Source organism: Varanus komodoensis, unplaced genomic scaffold, assembly GCF_004798865.1.
Source record: "Varanus komodoensis strain SLA01 unplaced genomic scaffold, ASM479886v1 scaffold3, whole genome shotgun sequence".
In the NCBI taxonomy this organism is placed as follows: Eukaryota; Metazoa; Chordata; class Lepidosauria; order Squamata; family Varanidae; genus Varanus; species Varanus komodoensis.
The window spans coordinates 59,479,939-59,493,327 of NW_025335761.1; the positions used below are offsets into that span (position 1 = coordinate 59,479,939).

General features: G+C 48.6%; 1 protein-coding gene across 1 annotated transcript in view; it reads right to left on the reverse strand.

The window, feature by feature from the left end:
* SYT16 (synaptotagmin 16) overlaps positions 1-13,389 on the reverse strand; it is a 35,011-nt gene that overhangs the window by 14,599 nt on the left and 7,023 nt on the right. Inside the window, exon 2 of the mRNA XM_044436574.1 lies at positions 1,045-1,301. Within this exon, the coding sequence (XP_044292509.1) occupies positions 1,045-1,301 (257 nt within the window). The remainder of the gene's footprint in view (positions 1-1,044; positions 1,302-13,389) is intronic.

Genomic DNA, 13,389 nt, shown 5'->3' on the forward strand with positions numbered 1-13,389 from the left:
CTTAGGACGTGGGTGCCTGGGCATAGGGTTCCGGGCCCCCTATCCAGAGAAGCTGCAGAAATTAGGAGCACCTCTTCCCTGGCCCTGCCCTGCCCTGCCCCGCAAGCTCCTTGGGGCAGAGACGGTCCTCTTGCATTCAGGAAAGCGCCAGGCACACTGAAGGCACCACCACCACCACAACCACAAGGAGGAGGAGGCTGCAGAAGCATTCAAATGCGATCCTTCTGTGGTGGGCAGGAGAAAACTCTAGAACAGGTTCACCCACAAACAGTCGTGCAAATAGCCCGAGAAATCATTCACGAGCACAGCCATCCAGGTATCGTGATCGTCTTGCCTTCACTCACTCACTTCCTTAACTAACAGGCACCCTAGCAATGGTGTGGCCAGGCCATTTTATTTTATTTTTTAAAATAAATGTTATCATTTTCACTACAATCGAATCCATTTTAGAACCTGGACTGGATGTTCTTCTTGGCGGCACCACTGGACGGTCACAGGTGTCCCTCTGGTTCTGAAACACCCATCTCAAATGTCTCTTCTGGCTGCCAAAACGCCACACTGTACAGCCATGCCTGCCTTCCCGATATGTTAGAACAATGATGAAACGGTTCACGGACCCTGCTTAAAAACAGAGTGACTCTGAGCATGTGCTGCTTTGCATTTTAGACTTGCTTAAATCTCAGCACCACAGAAACAATATGACTATAGCTACTGGGGGCCTCATCAACAGCCCCTCCCTGGCTGGTCATTTGTGAGGGGGCTGAGCTGAGCTGAGCTGAGCTGGGCTGGGCTGGGCTGGGCTGGGCTGGGCTGGGCTGGGCTGGGCTGGGCTGGGCTGAGCTGAGCTGAGCTGAGCTGAGCTTAGCTGGGCAGGGCAGGGCGGCCCTGGGCTTTGGTCCAAGGTCCAGCCCTAGCCGTGCCAAGCTATCATACCTTTACCACACTGAACACAAAAGCTGCCACCTAAGAGAAGACCTTGGAGACTCAAACACGCCCCTACGTAAAGCAACCCTCTGTGTAAAGAGAACCAGCGCTGCGTCTTACCTCTGGGCTCCAAGCAGACGAGCTGTCCGTGGCACTGTTCCCCTCAAATCCTTGGTTGCTGAAAGCCGTCTCCATCTCGAAGCTCCCTTCTGTCTCTTGTCGGCTGAGGCTGGGGGCCCCTCTAACCTCCACCTCGGGGTCTTTGAGCTGGCCAGAGCCCCTGCTCTCCGAGGCAGTTCTCGAATCGAAGGAGAGATGGTCATCCTCGTGGTAAGAGAGGTTGTCTTGGTAACTCAATTGGCTGAACCCATCCAAATCTAATACAGGTTAAGCAGGGGGGAAAGGATTAATATTACCAATTTCTGTATCCTTCTGTCTAGGCATGCGTGTGCATGCAAGGGTTAACCTACTGGAGTCTGTGGTCTGGAAGGGATCGTCATGTGCGACAGACTTGTGAACTGCCAGGCATTGATGGCAAAACGCCCCATTCCAACTACACCACAAGAAAAGGGTCGAATAATCCTAACAGCGACATCACAGAGGTGCCTCAATCCATACCCTGGGGCTGCCTGTGAGCAGCCCGCTCCTTGGCGTGGCAAATGTGTTTGCTGCATGTACCCTTCTGTTTCCCCAAATAAATGCATGCGCGCCTGCACCCATGCACAACACTCCGCTTCTCTGAACTGGAGCAGGCAAAAGGTAGATTGAGATCTGCTGGTAGATCTCCGCTGGATTTGAGGCGGGTTTTGCCTGCCAGCTTTTAATGACTCAGAAACCCCCTTTTTCTGCTCAGAGTGCTGGAAAAGAGCACTTCGCGGACAAGGCGAGCGTGCGTTTTTGGGCCATTCCTGAGATAAGCACACATGCAGGGGCCCCTATTCCATGTCCGCGCTGCTTGTCTCAGCTACTATTTCCCACCCGGCTCCAGTTGGCAGGCTGCAGGTCGGCCCGTCCCTACCCAAATTATTTCTCTCCCAGACCAACAACACACACAAGCAGTCTTTAATCTGGTAGAGAAAAGGAAGGACTAGAAGAAACCATGGAGGAGTAATTGAAATCGTTCTAATATAAAACTCTGCATGATGTTGAGGGCGGGATCCTTCACATGATCTTTCGTAAGGCATTTCAACTGAAGCCAGTGTGGTGCAGTGGTTAAGAGCATGGGACTAGGACTCGGAGGATCTGGGTTCTAGTCCCCGCTTGGCCACAGGGCCAACTGGGTGACTCTGGGCCAGTCACAGACTCTCAGCAGAATCTACATCACAGGTTGAGGTGAGATTGAGAGCTGCAGGAGGAGAATGGTATCCAGTCCTTTGAGTTCTTCAAAAAAGGAAAAAGTGGGATATAACGCTAACAAATACATTACATAGCTCCACTTTACCTTCACAACAACCCTGTGAGGGAGGTTAGGATGAGAGTGAATGATTGGCTCAAAGTCCACCAGTGAGCTTCATGGCCAAGTGGGGACTGGAACCCAAATCTCCCCAGTCCCCAGTCCAACAGTCTCCTCACTGCGCTGCAAGGTCTCTCACTGAAGACTAGAAACTCCACTGAAGTCAGTGTGGCTTATGGCTGGATCCTGCATAAATCCCACTGAGTTCCATTTGCAGCCGCACAGCCCAGTGTTATGCATGTTCTCCCCAGTCGGAGTTCTACGGGTTTCGTGAAGAAGCATTATATTGTCACCTCTTCATCTGTGTTTTGTTACGACATACTTTGTGTGACTTCTGTGAGTGGATAACGTAGCTCAGCAGCCCAGAGGCCTTGCTGTGTTGCTCTGTATGCAGCCTTCATAGAATCATAGAATTGTAAAGTTGGAAGGGCCAAGAAGGCCATCAGGTCATCAACCCCCTGCTGATGCAGGACACCAAGTCACACCATCCCACTCAGATGGCCGTCCAGTTTCTTCTTGAATGTCTCCAGTGTGGGACAGCCCACCACCTCTCCAGGCAGCTGGTTCCATTGTCATATTGCTCTGACAGACAGGAAACTTTTCCTGATATCTAGCCTGAACCTGGGTTGTCACAGCATAAGCTGATTATTCTGTGTCCTGCACTCTGGTGTCAGCAAGAAGAGATCTTGACCTTCTGCCTTTGCGGTGCCTATAGAGAGGTATCATGTCCCCCCTCAGTCTTCTCTTCTCAAAGCTGAACATGCCCAGTTCTCTCCGTGTCTCCTCACAGGGCAGCGTTTCCGAACCTGGGATTACCTATCTTGTCCTCTTCTGGACCCTTTCTAATTTTTCTGCATCCTTCTTAAATCTTGGTGCTCAGAACTGGACAAAGTATTCCAGATGAGATCTGACTACTGAAGAGTACAGGGGAAGTGCTACTTCTCATGATTTGGAAGTAATACTTCCATTAATGCATCCCAAAATAGCATTTGCCTTTTCTGCAGCTGCATTGCATTGTTGACTCATATTTAGCCTGTTGCCCACAATTACTCTGAGATATTTTTCCTTTGCAGCATTGTCAAGCCGAGTATTCCCCATCAATGCATTTTGTTTCTTTTTCCTAGGTAGAGAACTTGGCATTTGTCCCTATTGAATCTCATTCTGTTGCTTTCAACCCAGCGTTCAAGTTTATCAGGATTGTCCTGGATCTTCATTCCACCTTCTAGGGAGTTTGCTGTCCCATCCAGTTTAGTATCATCTTCAAATCTGATTATCTTTCTTTGTACTTCCTCATCTAAATCATTAAGAAAGATGTTGAATTGCTCTGGGCGCAGGACTGAACGCTGTGGCACCCCACTAGTTACCTCCATCCAATTTGAGAAGATGCCATTGATGAGCACTCTTTGTGTTCAATTTAGCAGTCAATTTTGGATCCACCTAATCGCTTTTCCATCTAATCCACTTTTTGCTAATTTGCAAAATTATCAGAATGCCATGGAACACTATGTTGAAAGCTTTGCTAAAGTCTAGGTAGATTATGTCCACAGTGTTCCCTCTGTCCATTTGGGAGGGTACCCACTCAAAAAATACGATTAAATTAGTCTGACAGGATTTATTTTTGATAAATCCAAGTTGGCTTTTATTAATCACCGCAATTTCTTCTAGGTGCTCGCGGACTGATTTTTTAACAATCCGCCTTAACACGGGCGGTTGACTCACCCTTCAAAAAGGGAGGCTTGGAGATGTTTAAAATGCCCGGGGAGCAAAGTTTCCTTTGCTTTGATTGGCTGGGTGGATCAAGAACGATGATTGGTGGCCGGAAGTTCCATGAAGAATGATTGGCTAGCAGCTGCTTAAAAGATGAGGGAGACACTGATGCAGAGCCATTAGCAGAGTGGTGCTGTAGATACCAGGAGCAGGCGGCCAGGTTGAGATGGTTCAGCAGAGAGAGGAAGCCAGAGGCTGACCAGAAGCCGCTTCAGCAAACGCTTCCTGATGTAGCAGCATCGACCCCAAAGCCCGAGGCAATGGGACAGGATGAAGGAAGAGAGAGACAGCTGCAATGTTTCCATTAGCAGTTATGAGTTAAGGTTAGGTTTGGGGTTGATTGGTTCGCATTTAGGAGAAATGGATCTGGTAGGAAAGTCACTGAGGACTTAGTAGCAGGGAAGACTCTCTTATTAGCTACGGTAAGAAGGATAGGGAATTTAAGTCCATTTAAGCATTCCCATTCCTATAATGGGAACAGTGCTCTGTCACCTTTGGTATATAAATCCAATAATAAACCTCTCAGTTGGTTCAACTGGTCTCTAGAGAGTGGAGGTATTGATCTCATAAATATGATCTCATAGGGGAAGAGGGGAAGGCATGCATTACATACAAAACAGGAGAAAAATGATTCTCAGGTGTTTGGAAATGTTTAATAATTCTAATGCATTTAGGATAGATATTTCCTTATCCATGAATATGTTGAAAAATCTTAGAAAGCCAGTATGGTTTGGGGTAAGAGGAGCTGGAGGCCTGGAGATCCAGGTTGAGCCCCCACTTAGCCACTCACTCACTCTCAGCCTAGCCTACCTTACAGGGCTGTTGTTCTGAAAATAAAGTGAAGTTATGTAAGTCACTTTAGATTTCTCACAAGAGTAGGGGTATAAACGCCATTTAGTAATACAACTTCTAATAGTAATAATACCGATACCTTCTTTATTTTGAATTACAGAGAAAATATCAATAAGATGATCACAAAATATATGTGGAGAAAGACGAGGTCTAGAGGAAGGAAATATTTCCCAAAATGCATTGGGTTTATTAAAGCATTTTCAAGTACTTGAGAATATCTTCTCTCCTGTTTTCGGTGTCAGTTCCATGACTTAGTTTCCAGAGTACCAAGATAGAGAAGAAACAAAGGGTTTATTTTGGTGCCAGCAGTTTTAATGATTAAGGACTTTTATATCTAAGATGGACTTTTGAGATCCAAGTCTCAAAGTACTGAAAAAAGACAACAGAGGCAGAAAACCCACATAGTTCAGTCACAATTGGGAAGACAGGAGGAGAGGTTGCTCCTGCCACAGGGCAACAAAAATGATCAGGGGCTGGATCAGGTCCCCTGTGGGGAGTGATTGCAAGAAGTGGGACTGTTTAGCTTGGAAAAGGGGAGAGGAAGCGGAGACGGGCTGGAGGTTTTTAAGGCAATGCCTGGTGTGGAGAAAGCGGAGGGGAAGGCATACTTCTCGGTCTCCCAGAACCCTCCAACCTGGGATCGTCCCATGAAGCTGACTGGTGGGAGGTTGGGGACAGACACAAGGAAGGGCCGCTTCACACAGGCTGTAGCTAAACGGAGGAATGTGCTGCCACGGGAAGTGGTGATGGTCTGGATGGCTTTGGAAAGGGAGGCCTTGCGCCCATCCTGCTGGAGGGACCCCACAGGCAGCTGCTTTGCCATCGCGTGTACAGACGAACCTTGGCTCTGATCCAGCATGGCTTTTTCACGTCCCTCAGTTCTGCAGCGCCTGAGCCCCACGGAAACGAGTGGGGGACGGGTGCACCCAGCAGATTGTAGCTCTGAATGAGCAAATACGTGTTTGATACACATTTGGAACACTCCAGTGGGCTGGCAGGCAGGTTTTAAATTTTAAAATATAAATAAATAGCCACAGGCTTTCAGAATCTAAGTGGTTCTCTGGAGAGAAGTTATATTACACACATCCCACACAAAGCTTCCCCACAACATTCCCTCCGCCTTGCAAATTTGGTCTGCAGCCAGATCAGTATTTTAAGCCTTTAAAATGTAACAGGTTATTAAGAAATGCAGTTCCAGGGATTCCACTGAGTGGCTAAGGCCGCCAACCTAGACCCTCTGAGCTGGGAATAAGCCCCACTGAAATGAGCCTTTGGATTAATCCTTGAGAAGGCAGGTACAGGGTTGCTTTGGGCTGGGTTACAACAGAAAAATCCCTCGGGAGCTTATTACAGGGCTTCTCAATGAGGAATCCAAACATTACAAGTCCAGTAAACCCCATCTAGCATGCCCAACAAGTAGGAACTGTGGGAATCTTAGCACCAAGCACCTGGTTATGTAACACCTTGCCCTATATGGATCTACGCTGTTCCCCAGAGGACGTCCCTGGATCCCAGCAAGCTTCTGTGGAGCAAATAAGATTTTGCCATTATTAATCATTGACGATGGCCTTGTATTTGCATCCATCGCTGCAAGTCCAGTTGTTGACCAGAAAAATCAAACAAAAGGATTGTGCATGTCTACTGAGGTTTTGCATGCAAGATCATTGCAAGTCACGGGAGACCTGTGTGTACCCCTGGACCCAGGATTAGGTTCCAGTTACCCGGCGCAGAATATCGTGAATCCCTCAACTGGGGCAAAACCGGTGCATTTTTGTCTGACCTTGCAGTTTTCTCTGAAGCCAAAGAAACAGAATCTACCATGATCTGCTTCACAGCATTCTCATAGCAAAGCATCTCTTTTGATTTGACAGAGCTGGAAAATACCTTCACATTCAGAGGCCTCCGTGCTGTACTCTTCGTGATTTGACAACAAGCGGTTGAATTTTGGCCGGAGCTCCAAACCTGCCTGGGTTCCTTTTTCGGACACTCCAGACCGAAAGCTCTGCGAGCGCGAAACAGAGATCTCGAACTGCTTAATCAGCTCATCGTCACTGTCTGAGGACGTGGTCAGATCTTCGTCCTCCCCATAGCTGTTCACTGGGAGAAAAGCACACACATACAAACAGCCTTTCGACAGCTCTCAGGACAGAAGACAGGCAGAAACACACCCTTCTATCAGGGGAGGGGGAAATGTTGCTCCTACATCAAGCCCAAACGTTCTGGACAAGAGTTCCTGCAACCCTCAGATAGTAGGATCCATGATTAGAGTTTGCAAGAGTCCAAGCCAACTGGAGGCCATCAGGTTGCATCCTCCTGCCTTATATAGGATCTCAAAATCATAGAAGTAAGAGTGGGAAGGCGCTTATAAGGCCACTGAGTCCAGCTCCCTGCTCAGTGCAGGACCACAAGTTAAAGCATGGGGACCGATGCTGTCCAACTGTCTCCTGAGTGGGAGAGCCTGCAGCCACCCGAGATCTTTGGTTCCGCTGTCCCACTGCTCTTACTGCCAGGAGATTTTTCCTGATGTCTTGCTAGGATCTGCTTCCTGCACCTTGGGCCTGTCATTCCATGTCCTGTACTCTGGGGTGACTGAGAAGAGAGCCTGGCCCTCTTTGGTGTGAGAGCCTTTCAAGTCTTTGACAAGTGCTACCATATCTCCCCTCAATCTTTTTGTCTCAAAGCTAAGCATGCCTGGTTCCTTCGGTCTCTCCTCTTAGGGCTTTGTTTCCAGTCCCCGTCCATGCCTGTTGCCCTTCTCTGAGCTTTTTCCATTTCATCTGCACCTTTGTTACATGGTGGCACCCAGAACTGGATGTTGCTATGAATCAACCCTGCTCCCTAGAAGACTTTCTGAACCAGCTCTCAAAAGAAAACAACAACCCAGGAGCAAGGCCGAAAGCATCAACCACTAGGTCTCCAGTGACTCGTCTTTTCCCCTTGAGTTTCCATCCTCTTGGAGATCTTTGCATGAAATCAGCAACCATTATTCCTTTCTCACATTCCTTTCCCCCTTCAATCCATTGTTCTCTTTCAGGGCTAAGGATAAATATGGTTGGGCACCTCATGAGAACCCGCCCTGGACGCACTCCTCCTCTTCACCTTGGTCCCTTGCTTCTTCATCTGCCTCTCAGTGTGGCCCACCCAACGATGGTGGGTGACAGGGAGCAGCGAGAGCTGCCACGGCTGACTTGCCACCAGCTCTGGCGCTTCAGCCCACAAGCAGGTGCAACGAAGACAGAAAAGTGGCTGAGGAGCAGGAGACCATGCAGGCGGACAGGAAGTCTGGGTGAGGAAGCCTCACCTGAAGGGTCCCCCGAACCTGCTCTTTTCTGTCCACAAAGAGGGACCACGAGGGTCTTGAGGTCCGTTTTTAAGTTTCATAGAATCACAGAAGAGCAGAGTTGGAAGGGGCCATGAAGGGTCCAACTCCTTCCTGTTGCAGGACACCAAGGTACACCCTCCCACTCAGGTGGCTATCCAGTTTCTTTTGGATTAATTTATTTATTTAAAGCTTTTAAATAGATTAATAAATATCTAATGTGGGACAGAATGTCTCAAGTGTGGGAGAGCCCACCACCTCTCCAGGCAGCTGGTTCCACTCTTGTATTGCCCTGACACTGAGGAAGCTTTTCCTGATGGCCAGCCTGAATCTGGGTTGTCGCAACTTGACTTGATTATTCCGTGTCCTACACTCCGGCATCAGCCAGAAGAGATCCTGACCTTCCTCTTTGTGACAGCCTTTGAGGCACTTTTAGAGGGATCTCATGTCCCCCCTCAGTCTTCTCTTCTCAAGGCTGAACATGTCCAGTTTTCTCAGACTCTCCTCATAGGACAGTATTTCCAAAGCCTGGATTGTTTTTGTTGCCCTCCTCTGGACCCTTTCTAATTTTCCTACATCTTTCTTAAATCTAGGTGCCCAGAACTGGACACCATATTCCAATGAAGTCTGACTAGTGAGGAATATAAAGAAACTACTACTTCTCATGATTTGGAAGTAATACTCCTATTAATGCATCCCAAAATAGCATTTGCATTTTCGGCGGCTGCATCACATTGTTGGCTCATGTTTAGCCTGTTGTCCACAATTACTCCAAGATCTTTTTCTTGTTTTATTTTACATCATTGTCCAAGTGACCTTCTAAAACCTCTAGAATTCCTGGTAACCATAAAAATATTGCACTACGACTACTACCACCTTTACACTGGATTTATATCCCGCTTACATATCTCAATTTCTAGCTTCATAACAACCACTGTGGGCTGAGAGTGAGTGACTGGCCCAAAGACACCCAGTGAGCTTCAGGGTGGAACAAGGACTGGAGCCCAAATCTCCGAGGTCCCCAGTCCCGCACTGTATCAGGCCACGCTGGCTCTCTCACCACACACGTTAATGCCTATCATCTTCCTTCTGAACTGGAAAGGTAAACTCAGACACAAGCAGAAAATAATCAGTACTTGGCTGGGTGGAAATAATCCCCATGACCATTGCCTAGCCTGGTTGTTTGCTTGATTTAGGTCAAGGCAGACCTGACCACATTTCTGTGTCTTACAGCTGTAGCATTGTTTGACTTCTTCCATTTGTTATTCTAGAGTAGGGACAGGCGGCCTGATCCACTCCCCACCACGCTAAGGTCTCCCTCATATCCAGTCCGAAAATGGAGGGAGAGAAGTTGTTGCCACTGGACACACACTCAGGGTCATGCCTGCACTGGCCCTTACATTAGGCCACTTGCCATGGACTATCTGCTCCTTCCTGGCCTGGCTGCGACTCTGCCACGAGGGGCCGGCAGCCAGGGATTGGTGCCAAGACCCACCAAAACTGCCGCAAACACAGACTGATTGATTGAAAACTTTTCTAGAGCATCCCTTACCGAACTCTCAGGACGGTTTAACAATACAACAGTATAAAATAAAACACAGCATCCTAAAAACTCCAACTGACAATAAAACCCCAATTAAAATAATCAGATCTTAAAACATTGGGAAAGTAAAAAGGGTTTAGCCTGGTGAAAGTGATGGCGCCAGGCGAACCTCTCTGGGGAGCAAATTCCACAATTAGGGTGCCACCACACAGAAAGCCCTTCTCTGGGTAGCCTCCCTCCTAATCTCCTTCAGGGAGGGCACCTGGAGAAGGGCGTCTGCCCCAGATCTTAAGAGGCAGGCAGGAGACGTTCCTTCAGGTAATCAGGCCCTAAGCATTTTCTTGAAAAGGCACCCTTTGTAGCTCTCCTAGTCCTAACAGACCATCGGGAGGAGAGCGGTCTCACGGGATTTTGCATGCTCCACAGAATAAGCAGAATAACAATATTGTTACACCCCTCACACCAGCACAGAAAAGGCAAACCTCGAAGTGGGACTGCTGCTTGTCTCCCCTTGCACGCGAAACGCAATGGGCATCAGCTGCGTGCCTGTATCCCCCCAGGGAAGCCATACAAAGAGTGACACACTGGGCAGGGTCCACAGCCTCGTGTCTTCTCGCTCACCCTCTTTCTTGCACACACACCGACAATGCCTCACACCCATCTCTCCCCCAAGCCCACGAGTCTCCGCAGGAAAATTTCCTCCGGTTGTTTCCCCCAGTAAAGAAGACTGCAGAAAAAGCCGAGATGGAGGCACTGGAACGTCTGCTCCTTCCTAAGCAGGGTTGTGGGGTGGGCTGACCCCCCGTCGGGGCTGTATTCAAGGCAGGGGCCACCCAGGAGGCACTTTCCAAAGTGTGGGGTTCTATTTAAGAAGGGCAAGGGGAAGTCAAGAATCACCAGACCCTTATTGGCTAGAGAAACGGGACTTGGCTTAGATTTAAATATGTTTTTGAGTTATTATAAATGGATTTGAATATGACTATAGAATGTTAAAAAAATATGAGTAGGAGGCTGACCCAGTACGTCTGATGTATTTGATGATTGATGTCTTTAGCGTTAGTTTAAAAATCTTAATAAAAATTTATTAAAAAAAAAAAAGAATCGCCAGACCCAGAGCAAGGTAACTTGTGGGAACCAGTGTCAGCACCAGAGCCTAGTATTTTTTAAAGATAAGGTTCCACCTTCTTACATTTATTTTTCCTTATCGACAATAGGTAAGGAATCAATCCTCAGCTCACATCTGCCTAACAACCCCCCAGCACCGAGCCTTAGATGAGAAACGGGGGCTGCAGCAAGAGGGTTGCAGCAAGAGCGGAACCAAGACTGAGAGAGAAGGGTCTGCGTTGGCGGGGGAAACTCAGGCAATGGAGGGGGGCAAGGGCTGAATTCAGTTTCAGAGAGGCTCTCCAAGGCTGCCTTCCAGAGAAGGACAAGGCTGAAGACGAATGGGGCATGGCTAAAAATCCCGGGATATTGTAATGCAAACCCCTGGCTGCCAGTAGCCAAATCGTAGGAAACCTTTTAGAAGTGCAAGGGGGAGCGGTCAGCACAGAACCCGGGAAACCACCGAATGACCAACAGTTGGGAGGAAAGGGCCCCAGGAAGGCTAAGTCTGGCCCCTGCCCCGGAGGTTTCTCACTCCTGCACTTCTGTTAACCATGTTTGTTTATGTTTATAGTCAGTGCAAATCCTGTGTATACAGTGATACCTCGGCTCACGGGTCGCGACCAAAACTTTCATGAAAATTTTGACATGGGTTGCAAACTGTGCATTGGGTGGCGACCAAGACTGCAGCCATCTCCCCACCCGCCCAAGTGGGGAGACGGCCGCGATCGCAGTCGCGTCTGTGCAGGGAAGACGTGTGTGATCACGGGCACGCTCCTGCAGGAAAGACGGGCACGATCGCGGCCGTCTCCCCACCCCATCCCCGAGTGGGGAGATGGCCGCGATCATGCCTGTCTCTTCCTCCCCCAGCACGGCCCGTTTGCGCCCGTCTCTCCCCCCGCCCCAGTGCGCCCATGATCGCACCCATCTCTCCCCCCCTCAGCGGGCCAGGATGACAGGTGCGATCTCGGTCACGCTGAGGGGGTGGGAGAGGGCCGTGCTTGTGCTTGGGGGGCGGGGGGAGATGGCCACGATCTTTGTTGTTCTTTGTCACTTTGCTTCACATTTTTCTGATTAAAAAATGGTTACAGAACGGATTAACCTTATTTACATTGAACCTTATGAGGAACTTTAACTTGGCTCACGACCAATTTGAGTCACAACCAGAGTCCTGGAACGGATTAAGTTCGTGAGCCAAGGTACCACTGTATTAACCATGGTTTGTTCCTTTTGCCATGAATTACCTTGAAGACAACTGTGGCTTGTTCCCCCTATCTCTGGTTCGCCTCTTTACAGCCCATTTTGCCAGACTACAGAGTGGTTTCCATTTCTGGCTGCCCTTGCTAGGCACCTCTTCTTTCAGTCAACAATACAAACAACCCAGGGATAAGCCATGATTCTGGATTCAGACTTCCCAACTAGCCATGATTTCACCCAGTCAGTCTTTGTGAGCTGACAACCAATAATGAGCCCTATTTGTGATTTAAGGCTGATTGACAAACTGTGGCTTGTTTGCAGGGACAGGGTCAGACACAATGACAAGATAGTGCTTAAGCTAAGGGATCACCAAATATTTCTATATATTGGACTTTTCCAAGTCTTTCCCTTCATGGCCATTTCTGAAGTAATTCAGAAAAATGGCATCTATAGCTCCGCACAGAAAAGCTAAGTGAAATGCTTTGTGCGATACTTAAGTACTTTTTTGCTGGACCCGCTTCCTTCTTTCCACTCAGCAGTTCTACTGACAGAACATTCCCCCATTTGGGCAATGCTAGAACTCGGTGGGAGCCGGCGATCAGACTAGATGGCCCAGGAGAGCCCTTCTGGCTCGCTCTGTTTCTATGTTTCTGTGGCCAGAAACTGGCAAGAGTGCGCACCAAACAGCTAATGAGCAGAACAGGGTTGCACAAAGCATTTCCACCTGTAAATGATCTGCAACGCACATGACGAAGGCACATAACTTCTAAGGAAGAAGAGGCCTGGTTTCTCCTGAAACTTAGTTCTAGCCCCATAGAGAGGCAGAGCCATATAACTGAGCACATAAAGCTCCAAGCAGAATGCAGGGCATGAACGAATGTGCCAAGAAACACACACTTGCCCTGTCACAGGAGTGCGGCACCGCAGGCTGGGGGCTAAGCCCAGTCCTCTTGAGATCCCAGTCCAACCCACAGTGACACTCGGCAACTGTAATTCTTTAGCCAAAGCAAGGGGTCTCCAAGAGAGAGCATTCTCCCCAACATCATCATCAACAGCCCCGTCCTCACTAAATTAGAATCCCCAGAATCCTGCAGGAGTCTCACCCTCCACCCTGCAAATGTGGGGTTAGCCATACCAATCTACCTTGGCGGGGTTGTTGGAAGGGTAACACACAGATTGCAAGATTCTTCATACACAGCATGCCGAGAAACAAAACAGAAAGAAAGTCGG